This window comes from Protopterus annectens, chromosome 3.part0 (assembly GCF_019279795.1).
Source record: "Protopterus annectens isolate FY-2018-M chromosome 3.part0, PAN1.0, whole genome shotgun sequence".
NCBI lineage: Eukaryota > Metazoa > Chordata > Ceratodontiformes > Protopteridae > Protopterus > Protopterus annectens.
In genome coordinates, this window is record NC_056731.1 from 754,341,544 (window position 1) to 754,362,947 (window position 21,404).

Genomic DNA, 21,404 nt, shown 5'->3' on the forward strand with positions numbered 1-21,404 from the left:
CTCAACTTTCTGAGTTGTGACCTTCTGCACCTATACAAAATAAAGACCTTAACCTTACATGTCACATAAATTGAACATGCTGACATCATAGATTTATAATGCAATGAATCTCTATTTATAAAATAAGCTTCCTATTTAAGTCAAGTAATGCAACACTGACCATGATCAGCACTTGGATGGGCAACTGTGTATTCACTTCTGGGACATATAACATGGCACATCTCAGTCGAGAAGCCTATCTCATTCAATTATTCTTGGGCTTAAATTGTTAGGCTTCTTGGTGGTCTTTGGACTACAGATCTACTACATACCTATGAACCTAAATAAGTACTCTCACACACTCACCTGCATGTCTTTGGAGTGTGGGATCAAACCTGTGCCCTAAGCAAAAATCCATACTGTTAGAAGGATGATTTATAGATACTGCACAGAACACAGTGAGGTGACAGCCAAACCAGAGAATAAAATACTGTGCTATCTCCAGCAACAATACTCTATGCATTATTTATCTGTTGTACTTTATTGGCTTAGTCCAGTTGTGCATTCTGAGACCTAAACAGCAAATTGGCATCATTCATGGTACAGTAATATGTTAGTCACAAAAGTACTACTAAAGGTTGCTTATTAATTTATGCTTTATTTATTCAGTCTTTCATATCTTTTCATCCTTTATGTGTTGATTATTGGGATGTACAGCTGGACTGGGGCACATATTCACTGGAGGTCCAGCAAGAAATGCCCTAAATAAATTGTAAACATGCAAAGACCTCATCTAAACAAGACATGATAGGTTTAATTCCATAGACACAATAGACAATAGTGCTTACAAGAATAGTATTAGTTAGCTATATACAAAATAAATGCATGCATGAAAAAGTAAATGCAGCTATTGTAAGCAGTCTACAGCAAGATGAATGCACAAAAAGAGAGCAACACATGAGTTGGCAGCAGTTTTGAGCTCTGCTATTTAATAATTTGAAATATATCTTCAGTGATGTATTTGACAGGGCTCAGATAAATATTACCGTATTATTTCTGAATATTACTATATTATTACAGCTTTAACAAAATAATAAGGTATTGCACATATTTTGCAGTATGCATTCCTTCAGCTTAAATGCGTATAAGTAATTGGTATTGACCAATGGAAATTTGCACATCAGTATCTCGTATTTATAATGATATATCTGATTACTGCAATGACCCAAGTAATGTCAGATGCAGCAGGATACATAAATTGTGTGGTGTTGTCAGATTATGAAGGCATAGAATAAGGTTGTTTGTGTAAACAGGACAGCTGGCAAAGTGTATGGTAGTGAGTTACTGGTTTGTTCTGGAAGGCAGAAATAGTAGCTATCAGAACAAATGAATTTTGCATTTATATATATGTACATATACTAATGCATGTTTAAATTTAATTTTCAGCTTGCAAAAAAACAGTTGCTGCAGACATAATATTCTTAGTTGATGGGTCGAACAGCATTGACATGCCTAACTACCTGAAAATGCAGCAGTTTATGGAGGCTGTTGTAAATAATACTGAAGTCGGAGAAAACAAGGTTAAGTTTGGTGCTGTAATATACAGTAATAAGACAGAAGTCATGTTCAAGCTTCAAGATTTCCTTACAAAAACACAAATCAGACAGGCTATTTTTAATATGTCAAAAGAGAACGCTTCAACATTTACAGCGATGGCTCTTAATTTTACAAAGGAATACTTTGCTGAACAGCACGGTGGTAGAAAACAAAGCAATATCTCTCAGATTCTTGTGGTCATCACTGATGGAATAGCTACAGATCACCCACATGTGAACTCCTCTGCTCTAGCTATTCGAAATGCAGGCATTATTATTTATGCCATTGGAGTGGCTGGTGCAAATCAACCTGAATTAGAATTAATGGCTGGATCAAAAGAAAGGTTTTTCTACGTATCAGACTTTAATAAGCTGGTTGAAGTACAAAAAAACCTTAGTAAATCCTTGTGTAAAGATATAAAGCAAGGTAAGCTACACGTGCAAAATAACGCTGATGAGAGTAAGTATATTTTAATAAACTGGCATGTAATCTATCATTTTTTGGTGTATTATATATATTACATTATGCCTGCAGGTCATCGTTTTATTATTTGATCATTTTTCCTTGATTTTTTTTTTTTTTTTTGCCGTACTTGCATGACTAAATATCACAAACTTATGATATTTAGAATATGCAGTCATTTTTCATAAAAGCATGTTTATTATGAATATCTTGTTCATTATAACAGCACAAGATTGCAGTATTTGTAAATGAAATAAAGCTACTGATGATTAGCAAAACAAATGTGAAAAATGCAAGACATTTATTTTTATTAGGTAGCACTTCTATTCCAATTTACAGCTTTTCAGCTGCAGCTTGCCTCACTGAACAATCAAGTGTTGTTCATTCTTTTCAGAACTCTAGTCATGTAAGTGTTACCTCCAACCACACTATTAGATTTCGTGATATTGCTTTTATTTCTCACTTGAAATGAATATAACATTAGCAGTTTTGCCAGATGAAATATTCCACATATCTTGTACTAGAATCTTAGCTTTACCTTGTTATATACAGACACAGGCCAAATGATTGTAACAGACACCTGTGAGATATGTTCCCTTATTTTATCCCAGTAATTTCTGGCTTTAGCCCAAATTACATTATTTACTTGTTTCTCAGTAGACAAATAATTCTGCTTCCAACTGAATACTGTAAACCACATGGTCCATAACCTCCATTTAATCACTTTCTTATGACCCAGTAATTGGTTAACAAGCCACATGTTAACTCCTGTTGTAGTAAAGTGGTGTTTATTTCCATAGTCAACAAACATTGTCTGTGAGATGTAATTATATTACATTGTGATCTAATGAGCCCTACATTAAAGTAATGGAGCAACATATCCCCATCCCTTGGTCATTTTCTAATAAAATAATAATAAATGATATTCACAGTGGAAAAAATGCCTTTCCACTATCAAACATGACCCTCAGTGTTGAGTGTTGCAGAATAAAGAAGACAGCATTTTTGTATAACATAATACTTACTTCCTGGCTCAGAAAACAAAATAACCAAAATCCTTAGCCTAAAACCTTTCTTGTACCAAAACCTCTAGTTATGTCAATGGTTGGGTTAACCATTCCCTTGGTGTTATGTCCAGCCACTGACTAGATATAGTCATGAATGAGCATGTCCACATAAGGTGGCACATGCTCATTCATTACACTATTCAGCCACTGGTTAGTTGTGACAAAAAGAGGACGGCTGGATCCATAGTGCTCAAATTTCTGTCATGACCAGGTCATGGTCATGAGCAAGATTTAAATACTGTGTATTATACATGTGTGACTGCAAAGTGAGGCAAAATGTTAGGTATATGCAGTTAAGTGTCCTGCATGATGTTTTACTTTATATGGATGGACAACTAGGAAAGAAAACGCTAAAAATTCAGTACACCTAGGAACCATTAAAAAGAATGATGTTAAAAATTCTGAACTAGACACTTTTGGAATGAAGATAGGAACACAGTTAATTTAAACAGTCAGTATCATAGCAAGTGACTTGTAGATTCATTAGAGAAAGACAGAAAGAGTACACCATTGAAGAAAGAAGCTATGCTTATTTCCACTAGTGAAAGCTCAGTACTGTACTAAATAAATGAAGAACCGAATGTGCTGCTTTTGCATTTAAAGTGGTGGCATTTAATAATGTTCCATCTACAAGCTGGCGTCGGAATACATTTATAATAATAAGCCCCAGTTCAGTGACAAATTCATCACCTAGTGCCTCCCTTAATTATGGAACAAGCTTCTCCTACATATTATTTGGTGTAAACCTCTCACAGGTTTCAAGCTTCAGTTGAATGAATGAATGGAATTCCATAAATTCATTCAGGAGTTACCGACAACAAACTTGTAATTATTCCAAAATAAACATTATTATATTGCATTCTTCCCTGTTTCTTCTCTGCTTCATCCTTTTTATACAACTTTTCTCTATTGTCATTCATTCCACACATAATCCAAACTGAAAAATATTCTGTCTGCGCCTCTCAAGTTAATTGTACCTTCTGCCACTATCTTCTGAAATATTAGCACACCTTCAGTATTTTTTCTTTATGGCACTTTTGATTAAGCCTACAATGACTGACATAATACTAGTTTAGGATAAAAGTATGATGATGTGAATACTTTTGTATATAATTCACATGTAGTATATGAGACTTAGGATTTTATGTTGTAAAAAGTTACGGATTTAAACGTATACCAAAATATGTTGTAGGTTATAGGATGGTGGGCTGGTAATAATGGCACTTCTGACATGATTCAGTACTTTTCACTGGTATTACTAAGGTAACTGATGGATGCCATTTAAATGCTGTTTGAATATGATCACACATACTTAATGATGCCAGTGCATACTAAAGATGTATTATTTGCAATACTGAACACAAAACAAATTCCTTTGTTATAATGGGGGTAGGAGATTGTTAGATGTTGTATGGCTTGAATAGCATATTGTTACTGTCATCCTAAACTGGGCTGCTGGAATGTAATTCCTATCCTTAACATAGTGTAGTGACCTGAGGTGTATGAAATCTGCTATTCAGCACATGGTGTGAGTCAAGATATAGGATAAAACTGATTTACTTGCTAACATGCATTTGAAAAGTTCTGATATTGGAGGAGGCACCAGTAACCTCATGGGTGAAAGACACAAAGGCAAGATACAGCAATCTGTGCCACATTTTGTTGAGCATTGAGCTCAGATCATCAAACACAGGATGAATAAAAAGGTAGACAGAAACTGTGCCTCTGTAAAAATAAAAGTCTGTAATCAAAATATACCAGTCAGATATAGGAAAACCTGACAGATACACTACTTGATGACAGAACATATTAAGAAGGGGGGAAGACAGGTGCCATCATCTTTTGCACAATTGGGTGAGAAAGTCAGTGATTTGTTCTCAGCACTGAGAAGCTGTGTAGGTAATGTCCAGGGGTACTGATCATTGATAAAAGAGAATGGACAATAAGGACATCAGCTGTAAATCCTTCAAATCTAAGTCAGGGTAGCAGAGAACTGCTGTCACTTACAGTCTGGGAAGTGATTTTTAGGAAGTTCTGGTTCCCAAACATACAGAAGATGATGCAGTGATCATCACAGGTTGAGCACCTGTTAGGCTAACAGCACTAAATGTTGTTACAATACCATAGATAAAGACTTCAGTCCGTGCAGAGAGAAGGAGGGGGATATGACTAAGATCCATGAAATATCAAGATGATGTGACTGATTGTGGGCCACTGAGGACTGGGCAGGTAAGAATGACGTGCAAGGAGGGAGACCAAAACAAAAAAAGATGCTGCAATTGACTGGTGCTCAACTAAGCACTGTAAACCCCATTTTTGGGCATATATTCCTTCATATACACTGACAGCCATCATATCAATGGCTCATACCTCTCAATTGTACATATTTTTGCAGAATGTCCAGATTTTTGCCTCATGTTTTTGGTCTGTTCCTCACAGAATTTGTGATTTTCTGGATTTTTGTGGCAAATCTGTAAGGACTGGATTCACTAAATAATGAGTTATTTGAATTTCAGACATCATATCCTTCAGAAAATACATGGTAACACAAGACATTTAATTCTAACAACTTTCTAAATTTATAATAGCAATATTTAAAATCTGTCCCGTTTCAGGGACTTTGTCCCCTCCCTTTGTTTTTGTTTTGCTCAGATTATTATGTTAAGAGGTTGAGAACTAGTCTGACATATTCATTTGATACATAGTCTTGTGTATACTTGGCATACCCTTAACGCAGTGATTGCAGAAGTGTGTCCACAAAGCAAGTTAAGGGTGTTGGTGGAAAAAAGTGCCCATAATATTACTTATTCCTGGTATAAACATAAACTAACCCCCAGATTTACTAATCCGCCATGCAGGACTAAACTAGTCTTGCACATAAGCGGCAGTTTAAGAGGAGGATGGCAGCGCACCATGCATGTTAATGAAGGCATGCTACCTGAGCTCCAAATCCTACACTGAGTGCGAACGAGTGCAGGGGGCATGTCTGAGAGCAGACCTTTCAGAATAAACACACCCCTGCAAAGTAGAACAGAAGAAAGTGTAAATAAATGAGCGAGACCGCACATAGGTGTCAGCATATCCCCACCAACAGTCCCCATGTGTTCAACAGCAACAGTACATTGAAATAAAACTAAGAAACCCTTGTATTTATTTATTTTAAAACCCCCAGTACAGTTAACCATAGGTGCGCGGGTTTGCCCATTGCTTAGCTGCAGTTAAAGCAGTTGAAATGGCTAAAGAGGATAACAAGGAACATATATGCAAATGAAGCAGCACAGCAATAGTGTAGCGGTTAAAGCATCTGCCTAATGAACAGGCATTCACGGTTCAAGTCCCACTGCAGCACAAATCATTTTCCATGTGAAATCTGTATATGAACATATTTGTACATCATTTTGCCATATAACCTACATAATAGCATTTAAATGTGAACTGGAGTACTGCATGAAATGCACATGTGAAGTGTCAGTGTCATAATGAATAAAGCACTAGTAAGCAGGTTTAAGCACAAATAAGCAGCAATAATCGTGTCTAAGTGCGCTTGCACAGGGATAAGCATTGCCTACACAAATTAAGCAAAGTAGAAGCTAACTGAGTGTAAGAAACTGTAACCGGAGGTTAGCAGTGCTTACTGTCATGCAAACCTGCATAAACCCGCTTACAACTGCTTTAAAGTGCCTTAATCTCTCTGGATCCAATGGCCCATATTCTGCCCAGCAACAAAAGATACTGCTTCTGCAAGGCTCAAACCCAGGACCCTGCATATTATAGTCACAGTAGTTAACCACTAAGCCATCGCAACAACAGATATGCATGAGGTATCAGCAAACTAATTCTCACCATAGGAAAATCAAACCAAACATGTGAACTGAATCTATGTACAGTACGAAGTGGTATAACCTGCTACATAACATAAATATGTGAACTGGAGTACTTCAGTAAGGCCAGCTGTGAGGTATTACTGAAATAAAGTGTTGAAGTTCTCAGGACTGCATACAGCGTATGTACACATGATTCAAGGATACAAGACACATATACAACATGTAATGAAGAAGATATCAATGTCAAAAGGCAAATATCATGCAAATTGAATATTAAGCACTGCTAAGCATTGCGCAGCACTGCTACCCAGACTACTGGCAGGATACTACCAGTGGGAGAAACAGTGTCAACCTGCAAAGTCAAATCTTAAACAAATGCATGTTCGTCCCTAGTGGGACAACCCCAAAAATTCTGCTAAAAAGAGTCCGCGGGGTAACATACCATGCCTTACAGGTAAGAAGGATATGTATGTTCATGGACTGAATGTGTGGGAACCCTGAAGATCCATGGGGTGAGACAACTTACATGATGGGTCCTGAGAAGTGGAGAGTGGGCAATGTGTAGTGGTTTAGTGAGATTCGGATGGAACCTGTAGTAAGGATGATTGATGTGGAGGAGGGAGGGAGTGGAGGGAATGATGAGTAAGACATTATGGGTCAAGGCATGCCAGGGCTGGATGGACCCATTCTAATTGGACTAATGGGTTCTAATGGATGTAAGTGAGAAAGGAGGGGGAAAACAGGAAGGTAACTGAGACATACCGCTTCCCATGGCAAAGCATGTTATGAGTAATATGTATGTTGCATAACCCATGGAATAATATATATATATATATATATATATATATATATATATATATATATATATATATATATATATATACATATATATATATATATATATATATATATTTATATATATATGATCTGGAATACTGCTGCCACGAAAGAACACACACACACACACACACACACACACATATGTATATATATATATATATATATATATATATATATATATACATATACATATATGACCTAGAGTACTGCAGGAAATGCACATGTGAGGTGTCAGTATCATTATGCATAAATCAGTAGTTAGGTTAAGCAGCAAGAAGCAGTAGTTAGCATATGTCAGCACTAGTAAGCGAGTTTAAGGCCATACATCCCATACATCCACATGTCGTTAGATATATATATATATATATATATATATATATATATATATATATATATATACAGCAATATGTATATGTGTGTGTGTATATATATATATATATATATATATATATATATATATATATATATATAGATATAAGTATATATATATATATATATAGGTTCATAGGTTCATACTAGGCTATCTGCCCAAGGGCATTTATAAGCCTAGCCCATAGTTATTTGGCTTTCGCCACCCCTTTAGTTTGAATAAAACTATGCCTATTATTTTGCTGTGCCTCTGTCAAGCAGTGACACTGAAGTAATCCCTGGGGTATATCTGCGATCCCCCATCCATTGGTCAAGATTCCTCTGGAACAAGGCCAGCGAGGTGCTCTGCCTCACATGTACCGGGATTTTGTTCCACAGCATAGGAGTCTCTGGCTGATGAATCTGTCCCTCCAGCATGTCCTATTAATAACCGTGTCAAGGTTTAAGTCTCCGCCCTTGTGGTTCTGAGGGATCTAGATTTTTGAGGTGAAGCATATTCATCAAATCAGGGTTTGACATGGCCTTATATGTCAGGCACAGGTCACCTCTGAGCAAGCGGTATGAGACTGAATAGAGCTGGAGTTCTTTCAGTCGGGCAGCATAAGACATATGTTTGAGACCCTTTATCCTTTTGGTGAGGAACTTTTGGGGCCTTTCCAGCTGCTGCAGGTGTCTGGTCAGATACATTCGAATGGGGCATTGTACTCAATCATAGGTCTAATAAGTGATGAGTACAGGGCGATGACCTCCCTTGATCTAGATGTGAATCCTTCATGATCAGGTGGGCAATGTAGAAGGTTTTCCTAACTACTTTAGCAACATGAGTGTCAAACGAAGGCTACTGTCAACCTGGGTCCCCAGATCCCTGATGACTTCTTCTGTGCTCAGTGGATTGCCACCTATATGGTAGCTAGGGTAACCTTGTTTTTCCCGAAGCGTATGACTATGCATTTCTTGGCATTTAACTTTGGGCGATGGCTCTGGCACCAGTTATCCGCTTCTGTGAGGCCCTTCTGAAGGATATCTGTGTCAGATGTGTTTTCGACTATGGCGCCCAGTTTGCAGTCATCTGCAAACTTTGTCAGCCATAACCCTCCTGTGTTTGCTTGTACTTCAGAAAAGTAGATGCCGAACAAGAGTGGACCCAGGACTGAGCCCTGTGGGACACCACTTGTGACAGGCTTTGAGTCGGACATGGCTCCAGCAACTCTGACCCTGTGGGTTCTGTCACTTAGCCAGTTTGCAACCCATCTTGTGATGTATGGGTTTACATTCAAGCTGATGAGTTTTTTGATGATACCTGAGTGGGGTATTGTGTTAAAGGCCTTTGCCAGGTCAAGGTAGGCTGTATGGACTGCCTTTCCCTCATCAATGGCCTTGGTGACTGTCTTGAAAAAGTCAACCAAGTTTAAAAGGCATGATCTGCCTTTGACAAAGCCAAACTGGGTTGGATCCAAAGTCTGCAAGTTCCCTATGTCTTTATTTATGAGTTCCATTATGATCCTCTCCATGGCGTTGCAGATAAGGCTTGTCAAGCTAATGGGACGGTAATTTCCAGGGTCGGTGGAGGCACCGCCCTTGTGAAGTGGGACCACAGTCGCCGTGCGCCACTCCTTGGGTACGTATCCTGAGGTGAGGCTAAGATTAAACAGCTGTCCTAACTGGGTTTAATTCCTCATTGAGTTCATGGAGCACACAGCCGGGGCCACCATCTGGTCCCATGGGTGCTGTGTTTTTTGCTTTGGAGAGAGCAGTTCTCACCTGGGCGTTGGAGATGTTTGGGGGCCTACAATCCTCTGGTATAGATATCTCTCCTTTTGGGGGGGAAAGTTTGCACTGAACCTGTCAGCCAGTATGTTGGCAATGTGTGTAGGTTCAGTAATCTTCACATCATTTTGAACTAATTCTGAGCATATCTGGGAGTTTCCTCCTAGGTTTCTAACATAGCTAAAGAAGGCCTTATGATTTTCTTTTGAATCCTTGGCGATTTTTCTCTCAAAATTTGCCTTGGATGATTTTATGAGAGCTCTTAGTTTTTTACTTATAATGATCAAAGGTGTCTTACCTTTCAAGGATTTTGCTCTATCTTGTAGTAGCTTCCTCCTTTTGTTGTAGAGCTTGTTTATGGCTGGGGTCCACCAGACTGGACGCTTGCCTTTGGTACAAAGAGTCTTAGTTTTGTTTGTGATTGCCTGATCCATGCATTCCTGTAGGTGCTGGTAGAAGGCATTTGTAAGTGATTCAGCGGTTTGAGTAATGTTTACCACTGGCTCAGGGGCCTTAAAGGAGACCACACTAGTTTTTAGAAGTGTGAAGTCGGCTTTTGAGAAGTTTTTCACTGTGGTCTTTTTTATTTCAGCTGGGGGCGGGATGAGGACCTCCAGCGAGATTAGTTTATGATCTGATCTCACCAGTGAGGGGTATACTTCCGGTGTTGAACATTGTGATCCCATGTTTGTGATGATGAGATCAAGTATGTTTTCTCCTCTTGTGGGGATGGTGACTAGTTGTTCCATGGCATTTGAGTTTATGAACTCCAGGAACCTTTGGGCTAGAGTGTTTGGGCTTGAGTAGTGTTCCCAGTCTATATTAGGGTAGTTGAAGTCACCTAGTATGATGGTGTTTGGAGATACATTTATCCCCCCATTGTTTTCAGGAAGGCCATGTGAGGTTCCTGAGTTTGAGAGGGTGGCCTGTAACATGCTACAAATTGCAGAGCAGTCTTGCCTATGGTTAATTGCACCTGGATGGTCTCCGATGCATCGTGCGTTGCCACCAACCTTGAGGTGTGGGTGTCCTTTATGAATATGGACACCCCCCTCCTTTCTTGGTGTTGTCCGGATTTTGGGGCGGAACGCATGATATGAGGTGAAACCTGCTAGTGCTGGGGTGCTCTCAGGAGCCTTGAACCAGGTTTCTGTCACAGCACAGACATCGATGTTCTCCATACTGAGAAGGGCCTCGAGTGCGTGCATCTTGAGATTGAGACTTCTGGCATTGAGCAGCATTACCCTTAGTTTTTTACTTTTTGTGTTCTAGGGTGGTAGGTTTAGAATTTGAGCCTTGCCTAAAAAGGCACTATGGGGTGGCAAGAGCCTTTGCCAATATCCGAAGCCTAGGGGTGACAGGTGCAAGCCGTCCCTTGCGAAGCAGCGTGGCTTGGCCAGCATGTCATCCCAGGCAGACAGACATTGGATGCCCTTTGAATGACACCAGAATTTAAGCCAATTATTAAAGCTGATCATCTTATCACTGTATTGTGGCATCATTCTAGGTGAAGGTAGGATACTGCTCAAGGTCAGGGTCATACCTGCCTGGGCTACATAATCAGAGAGCTCCTCAATGTCTCTTTTCATGTAGTCCAAGGAGGTACGTCTCAGGTCGTTGACACCAGCGTGGACAATGACTTGGTCGTACTTGTACCTGCTGTTGAGAGACCTGAGTGCTTGTGTTATGTGGCGGATTCTAGCGCCCGACAGGCAGCTTACTGTGACCTTCTCCTTACTCAGTCTGGTGAGCGGGACGTCAGTGTGTCTGACTATGGAGTCACCTATGACAAGTATGTTTGGTGTTGTATTTGGCCTTAAGGGCAGTGACTGCTTTGCACACTGATTTTGTTGTTTATGTGTTGTTTGTGTGGTGTATTGAGTTTGCAGTTGCTTGGGTGTCTGCTTTGGAGGCCTCTGCTGTTTAGGTAAATTTTTACTCAGAGCCTCCGAGTATGTCTTAATGTGTTTATGTGTTTGATTCAGTGGTGTGGTTGAGTTATGTGAGACTGGTATTGTGGTGTGTGTAGTTGCCTTCTCCTCCTGCCTGGTCTTGCCAGTCCTGAGTTGAGAGAGCTCAGCCTCCAGTCTGGCTAAATAGCTGCATCTCTCACAAGTGTTAGTGTTACATGGGAGGAGGAGATGGTTGTCCGTGTACATGAGGCAATTGTAACATTGTCTCAGAATTCCCAGATTCACCAAATGGGCAGGAGAGGACGCCAGCATCTGACCCTTCGACATGCTAGAAAGAATTATGAGTTGGTATGAGACAGAAAAGTAGTGGGCTTAGCAGGGAAGTGGGCACTCCTGGGGGGTTTTGCTAGTGAGAGATTTGTATAATATAGGAGTGCTTGACCTGCAAAGAGAATGCTTATAAGACAAGGGATATGCTTATAAGACAAGTGCTGAGCTTTTTGAGAAGAAAAAGCTATTTGGAACAAGTGCTGCACTTTTTAGTGTAGGTGTAAACTGTTTAGGTTCCTAACAGAGCAGTTCTAAGGGAAAACTTGCAGAACAGACTTTCTGGAGCCAGAAAGAGTTTAACCTTGTTTAACCAGCGCTGCCCGATGCTGCTCTATTGGCCACTCCGCGCTAAATCGCGCTAAAGCACGTTAAAGCGTGCTTGATAGCAGGGGCTGGAAAGAAGCAGGAATAGACCCAAAAGGGAAAATAAAACTACAGTTTCAAGTCAGTAACCACCTCTACGGGGGGCAGGGAAGCTGCTCAATGTTAGTCACTGCCACTGATCAACAGAGAGACCCTCCTTCAGCCCAAGCAAAAATGGCCTCACAGAAACTTTCAAACAGTTCAGGAACAGCAAGCCTGTAACTGAACTTTTTTAACTCTCAGAAAAGTGGGAAAAAGCAAGATTTTTTATTTGTTTTGTTTTTACAGAGATAGCAGAGGTTCACAAGTAATATCAAGTTATAACAGTGCAGTAAATGACCCCACACAAGAGTGCTAGGTCAGGGACAGAAAATATGCAAGTTTTAAGAAAAATGCGATTTAAAATTAAGTGCAAACAGGAAATTCAGCAAACAGCTTTTGGTTGTGCTCTAAATACAGCTACTAATACAGAAATCAAGTTTAACAAGCCAGAAAATGCTCAAGCTAGGCAGCTATGCAGAAAAACTTAGCAAATAAACAGAGAAAAAATACTTAAAATCTCAAAAGTGGCTCCCTTCTTCTCTCAGCGTTTTTTCCTCTTGGAGGGTGCTTCACCAACAGCCAACAAGCCTGAAAAGACGCTCAAACCACGAGGCAACTAGGTTTTAAGAGAGGAAGATGAAGGAGTTATGGAAATGACCCCTAGTGGCCAATAAAACTACAGTTTCAAGTCAGTAACCACCTCTATGGGGGACAGGGAAGCTGCTCAATGTTAGTCACTGCCACTGATCAACACAGAGACCCTCCCTCAGCCCAAGCAAAAATGGCCTCACAGAAACTTTCAAACAGTTCAGGAACAGCAAGCCTGTAACTGCACTTTTTTAACTCAGAAAAGTGGGCAAAAAGCAAGATTTTTTTTGTTTTTGTTTTTTACAGAGATAGCAGAGGTTCACAAGTAATATCAAGTTATAACAGTGCAGTAAATGACCCCACACAAGAGTGCTAGGTCAAGGACAGAAAATATGCAAGTTTTAAGAAAAAAACGATTTAAAATTAAGTGCAAACAGGAAATTCAGCAAACAGCTTTTGGTTGTGCTCTAAATACAGCTACTAATACAGAAATCAAGTTTAACAAGCCAGAAAATGCTCAAGCTAGGCAGCTATGCAGAAAAACTTAGCAAATAAACAGAGAAAAAATACTTAAAATCTCAAAAGTGGCTCCCTTCTTCTCTCAGCATTTTTTCCTCTTGGAGGGTGCTTCACCAACAGCCAACAAGCCTATATATATATATATATAGATAGATAGTTATATGTGTGTGTGTTTGTGTGTGTGTGTGTGTGTAGATATACACAGATATATATCTATGATAGGAAACAGCACCCAAGAATGACATATATTCACAGGCTATGCCAATGGAGGTGAGGGGCCCAAGCAAGAAACATGTAACGCATAGCATGACCTCCCCCCTCCAGCTGGACAGAGGAAACATACAAACAAACCCACAAACAATGTAAATAGTCCGCTGCTCCCCAGACCACAGGCAGGATACAACCGGGGGGGGGGTACAGTGGACTCATGAAATCTAATCTTGGAACAGAGACAGGAGCATCCCTTGCGGGACACCCCAAAAATTGGCATAAGATGGGAGGAAGCCAGTGCGATGACCTTTCAAGGTGGGGTGTGTACATACCCGGAATACAAGAGTGGGAAAGCCTGATGACCCATGGGTCGAGACAACATATGAGATGGGTCCTGTGAAGTGGAGAGAGGGCAGTGTGTAGTGGTGAGTTCAGACCCGACCTGCACCCAGATGAAGGATGAGTGCTATAGAGGAGGTGCGAGTCGGGGAACTATGTGTAACTAATTATGGGTCTAGGCATGCAGGTGTTTGCTGGAGTGAGTCTATACGGGCAGCCCCAAGGTTGTAAGCAAAAGTGTTCATTGGGCAGAGGCGTGGTCCAATAAGCAGCCACACCTGCTATGAGTCCCACTGCTGCAAAGTCTAATTTACTTGGCAAAGAACAGAATAACCAGATGTGCATGTATATATGTAGAGGTATGAGTGTGTATATCTACCCATAGCTACATGGAGATATACCTCTCCGTAGTACAAATGTATATATACAGAGACAGAATACATATAAATACCCACATATAGATGAATACATAGGCAGACACCCATACACCCATATGTCATTTTATATATTTTTATATATATATATATATATATATATATATATATATATATATATATATAGCAATATATAAATATATACATGTATGCATACATATATAAATATATATGCATATAGTAATGTAGATATATATACGTGTGTGTGTGTGTGTGTGTCTGTGTGTGTGTGTGTGTGTGTGTGTGTGTGTGTGTGTGTGTGTGTGTGTGTGTGTGTGTGTGTGTGTGTGTGAAAATATACACATGTGTATAGCTAGGATATGATACAGCAGTTAGGAATTAAATATGTTCACAGACCATGCAAATGGGGGTGAGGGGTCCAATCAACAAACATGAAACACGTAGCATCAACCCTCCCTCCCTCCCAGCTAGACCGGTGAAACATATAGACACACAATCAAAGTAAACACACCAATGCTTCCTGGACTACAGGCAGGAGACTACCAGTGGGAGAGACTTGCCAAGTCTAATCTTGAAACAAAGACATGTATGTCCCTTGTGGGACACCCAAAAATTCAGTCATTTTGGGTTTCCTGCCATTACACCGATGTCGAACGGCAGGCCACGCATGTTCCCAGTTTACAAGGTAGGGGAAGCATGATGATCCATGGGGGCGAGACAACATATGTGATGGGTCCTGAGAAGTGGGGAGTGGGTACAGTGTGCTGGTGTGGCCAGACCTGACCTGCATCCGGAGTAAGGAAGAGTGCCGAAGAGGATGTGCAGTTTGGGAACTATGGGTATGAAATTATGAGCCTAGCTGAGCAGGCGTTGGCTGGAGGGGGTCTATGTGGACCGCCCCAGGGATGTAAGCAATAGTGTGCATTGGGCAGGGCCACCGCCCAACGAGCAGCCACTCCTGCTACGAGTCCCACTACAGCACAGTCTATTGTACATCGCAAAGAACGGAATAACCAGATGTAGATGTAAAAATGTAAAAGTGTGTGTGTATATATACCCATACCTACATGGAGTTAAACCTCCCCCTCTCCGTAGTACAAATGTGTACATACAGAGACAGAATATAATTAAATACCCACATATAGATATATACATATGCAGACACCCATACATCCATATGTCGTTAGACATATATATATACATACACATATATATATATATATATATATATATATATATATATATATATATATATAAATATGTGTTTGCATACATATACAGATATATATATATATATATATATATATATATATATATATATATATATATATATAGATATGCAGAAATATATATGTATATATTTGTGTAAACATATATATATATATATATATATATATATATATATATATATATATATATAGCTAGGATATTTATTGATTTATTTAATTAAATTACATCTGTTAACCAGGTAAGTCTGGCTGAACTTTTGGCTCATTTACAGCAGAGACCCAGGGAGAAAAGCTCCTCAGGACTAGAAAACAATTTATTAAATAGTAGTATACAGCAGATATATATATATATATATATATATATATATATATATATATATATATATATATATATATGTAAATATAGATATGATACAGCTGTTAAGAATTACATATGTTCACAGGCCGTGGCAATGGGGGTGAGGGGTCCAATCAACAAACATGTAACACGTAGCATCAAACCCCCCCCACCTAGACAGGTGAAACATGCAAACACACGATACAAGTAAACACACCACTGCTTCCCAGATCACAGGCAGGATACTGCCAGTGGGAGAGACCTGCCAAGTCTAATCTTGAAACAAAAACATCAATGTCCCTTGTGGGACACCCCAAAAATTGATGATGATCGGAGTCAGTCCCTGTAATGATTTATCTAACTAGGCTGTGTACATACACGGACCAGTAGGTTGGGCAAGCCTGATGACCCATGGGTCAAGACAACGTACGACATGGGTCCTGACACATGGAGAGTGGGCAGTGTGTAGTGGTGCGGTTAGACCCCACCTGCACCCACAGTAAGGATGAGTGCTGTAGTATAGGGGAAGGTGGGGGAACTATGGGTATGCAATTATGGGCCTAGGCGTGCAGGTGTTGGCTGGTGCAGTTGTATTCAGACCGCCCTGGGGATGTAAGTAATATTGTGAATTGGGCAAAGCTTCCACCCATACCTCTCAACCTCTAACAGCAATACCACTGGACAGAACCTAAACCATTGGGGGGACAAATAAGGACAGAAATTACATATTCCACTTACAACCTTAGAAAGCTGATAGAATAATAGGTTAGTCATTAGCATGACTCGTCTGAAGGCTGTGGAGTCTTAAACCTAAATACTTGTCTGTATTTAATATGTCAGTTCCCAGGTATTTGCCAGACAGGTGCAGATTGTAAGAGGAACACACCAATATTATGAAGCAAATTCTGGACAGTCTGCGGATTTTGTACATTCGACAGGTATGCTTTTGCCTAATGGGCAGCCATTCCCGATATGGGATTTAGTGCAGCACAGTCCAGTTTACATGCAAAGTACGGTAACCATATGTGTTGTTGCATAACCTACTATACATCACCTATGAACACATGGTCGCAACATCCCACTGTAGGCATGTAAGCTGATCTAACTGGCATCACAAGGTATTACTGTAGTCCTCACCCCCACCCAGGGGCGTGAGTGTCCAATGCAAACACCAAATGCAGTGTATATGCACAGCTGTTGTTGTAGACAACATGGCCAGCTGTGGACCTTCCCTGCAGCCGACCTGCACATCCCTGGATAATTCCCCTGTTAACACCCCCCTTTGCGCCCCATGCACACCACGTAACTATCAGCCCCTGTTCCATTTCTATTAATGTCTACGGTTACACATAGGTGACACCCTCTTCCTCTACTATATTGCCAGCATCTGTAAACCCAACCCACATGGAGTATCACAGCTGTCCCACAGGACACATGCAACTAACACATAAAGGAACACCACAAGCACACCTGGAGCAGCACAGGCTCACCACCTTGCAACCCGCCCCCCACCTTACACTCTATACCACTACATCAACTAGTGATACCGACACCTCTTGTCCTGCCTCGCATACAAATCCCAACATCCGACAATCCTTCCCTATTGCTCCCCATCCAATTATACCTACAGGCTACTATACAGTTACAATGTCAACCCCACTACCTACCTACCTACTCCTTAGCTATTCTCCTCTACTGTACCACACAGGTGTGGAATAACTACACTTACCCCGAATACCTGCATGCAACCTATTCAGACTTGTGAAACAGGAATCCAACTAAACCTTAAACTGACCTTTGTCAACAGTCATACCTGACAAGTAAACCTGACCTAAGCATGGATAATACCGACATTGTAACGTAAACTAAGCATGACAAATTGGGGACATAGCTATGTTATGTCTGTTACCCTCTATGAATGTGAACACCCCAGTATTCATTGGAATAAGTAGCTGGGGTCAATGTGGAGCTTTTCACCCTGGGTCACCGCTGACAATGGACAAACATACAGTCCGATTGTCCTGGATGACAAATGTGAACAAAATGCACAATGTTGCACGTGTGTATGTGGGAGCAAGTGGGTGTAAGCCTGTTTGGCTGCCGGTATGAGAGTACCACACTGATGAAGCAATGTAGAGGCTAACTCAGTGCAAGATGCCACAACCAGAGGTCAGTAATGCTGTGCTTCGCGCAAACCAGTGCATACCCACCTACAAATGTTCTACAGTGCCTTAGTCACTCTGTGGCCAACAGCTGTTGTTGTGGTCATTAACAAAATAATCTGGACTGCCAGGTTGCAAACCCCCATCCCTGCACACTATAGTCAACGTGAGTTCCACTAAGCCATGGCAGATACACATTCAGCTGCTGTGATCGCAAACACATCATCCAACACAGTCATTCAACAGTATAGGAAATGTATATAAGTGTGTAGATTAATACCAAAACACATGTCCATTGCTCAACCACAGTATTATGAGCAGTCTATGTGCAGCACAGAGCAGTGCCTGTCCAATCATAGTGTGAGAACAGTAGTCCTGCATAATACCGAAGGGAATAATGATATACGGTGCACAGAGTGGGGGCGTGAGTGTGCTTCATGCACAGTATGTCACACCTGGGACACTGGTTCAGTGGAACCAGGAGACAATGTTGGCCAGGTGTGTGAGCAAACCGCTGCTACACAATACCCTGGCAGGATGCTACCAGTGAGAGAAACACTGGGTCGAGTCGCACTGCAGCACATCCTATTTTCCATGTGAAATCTGTATGTTCATAGGTTTATAGGTTCATAGATTAGTACTAAGCTAACTGCCCTTGCAAACCATTTTAAGCCTAGCCAATTATCCCTTGTGAGACTCAAACCCTACACCTTGTGTTTGTAAGGCAAACACCTTAACCATTAGGCCACCCATCATTGTGCTGTATAGCCTACTAAAAAACATTTATTTTTGCACAGGAGTACTGCCTTAAAGGCACATGTGAAGTGTCATAATGACTAAGGCACTAGTAAGCATGTGTAAGAGCATAACAGCAGTAGTACGCATGGATAAGCAGTTGTAAGTGTGTGTACGTGTATTTGCGTGGGGGTAAGCATTGCTTACATAGATTGAGATAAGCAGATGCTAGCTGAGTGTAAGGAAATGCAACCCGAGGTAAGCATTGCTTAGCTCTGCACAAACCCGCGCGCACCCGCGTAAAACCGCTCACATGTCCCTAACTCACTCTGTATCCGACAGCCAGTGTTCTGCCCTGAAACAAAATATACAGCCTCTGGAAGGCCCACACTCAGGACGCTGCACATCATACACCACGTGATTTACCAGTAGACCATGGCAGATGCACATAACCACCCATTCACATACATATCATCCAGCACAATCAATCAACAGCACAGGAAATGTAGTAATAACACACCACACAATCTCTTAATGCATGAATCCTGGACATATTGCCCCATAATGTGGGTACATATAGGGATATCTGTCATATCTTGCTCTAATACACTTAAACGTTGCAAATTACACAGTTATATGTAGAAGAACACATATATTGAAGGAGATGATACATCTGAAACACGTACGTGTTAGCAGAAATGACTGACCTCAGTCCTAAGGTCATCCATGTCAGTTGCGAAGAGAATGAGGTGCAGGCCACACATATAGGCCAAACATGCATGGAGATATGGACAGATATACATCTGTAAATGTAGACAGCTATAGGTATGTATATATATATATATATATATATATATACATATATATGTGTGTATGTATGACTCACAAATAACCATATAACAGCAATCATATATAGATTAATATGTTCAGTGTATATATATATATATATATATATATATATATATATATATATATATATATATATATATATCTACATACATAGACATATATATGAATACATACACATAGCTAGAGCTATATCAATGTCCAGTTCTATACCTCTATATATGGGGGTTTCACATATATACTTCTGCAGATATACATATATATACATATATATATATATATATATATATATATACATATCTATATATATATATATATATATATATATATATATATATATATATATATATATATATATATATATATATATATATATATATATATATATATATATATATATATATATATATATATATATACATATATATATATATATATATATATATATATATATATATATGTATATACAGATATACATGTATATATGATTTCCACATGGGAATGGACTCCTGGCCCACTCTGTACTACATAACAGACCATGAGCACAGTTAATGAGGGTGGGGGCATAAATGAGGGACACCTGTTAATTACTGCTATGTAACCCCCCCCCCAGCCCTAATGGATATGCTGTGCAATCTAATATCCAGCACATGCAGTACTTGACGGCAAGACCCACCACAACACAGTTACAATGCACCAACAGTAATCCAAGTCACCTGTACATATCAGGGCAATATCCGTAACATATCATGCAGATAGGCCATTGTACTGCAGGGAATGTACTACGTTGAAGGGGTACATATTACAATGGTACAGATATGCACACACATCCATACATTGACAGTCATGTGCAGGTATATATATATATATATATATATATATATATATATATATATGTAGATAAGATATATGGGATATATGGATACATGCACATATACACAGACAAAGGGTATTAGTAGCCATACATATGAAGTAGTGTGGATGTACTGGGTGCAATGTATATCCCCAGCCACAAGCCCTGTAACTGGTACCTGTGACATGTGTGGTGTGGCAACCAGCCCCACAAAGGGGATACTTACACTGCACATACACCCACTCACAATTCAAAGGACATGACATGACAAACAGATATGTATACACAGGCAACCTTTATTTGTGTACCATACAATAATGTATGCCATTACTGACAGCACATAGATATTGATGTATATAACCAGTGATGGATGCAAGGCCCACAAAAAACAGCAGATGCAGACAGTGCGGATATATAACATACTATGGTGTCCAGGCTAAGCCTTTCAATTCGTAGAACAGTAGACAAAGGATTTGCCTGCACGATACGTAACAATCAACAATATCAGATGTAGTTCAGTAGCCTCCAGTTACACCCTGTAGTCAAGTCTTAGGGTGACATTCATTACTTGTGGTAATGTTAATGTATCTGTCACATGTATGGACCCTGACCAACAAATGTTGTGGGAGTCCACGTTAT

The 21,404-nt window shown here is 40.0% G+C and overlaps 1 protein-coding gene across 1 annotated transcript in view; it reads left to right on the forward strand.

The window, feature by feature from the left end:
- Nucleotides 1-21,404, forward strand: part of LOC122796926 (collagen alpha-6(VI) chain-like) — a 1,619,258-nt gene that overhangs the window by 514,009 nt on the left and 1,083,845 nt on the right. The window contains exon 10 of the mRNA XM_044065693.1: nt 1,426-2,001. Coding sequence (XP_043921628.1) covers nt 1,426-2,001 — 576 coding nt within the window. The remainder of the gene's footprint in view (nt 1-1,425; nt 2,002-21,404) is intronic.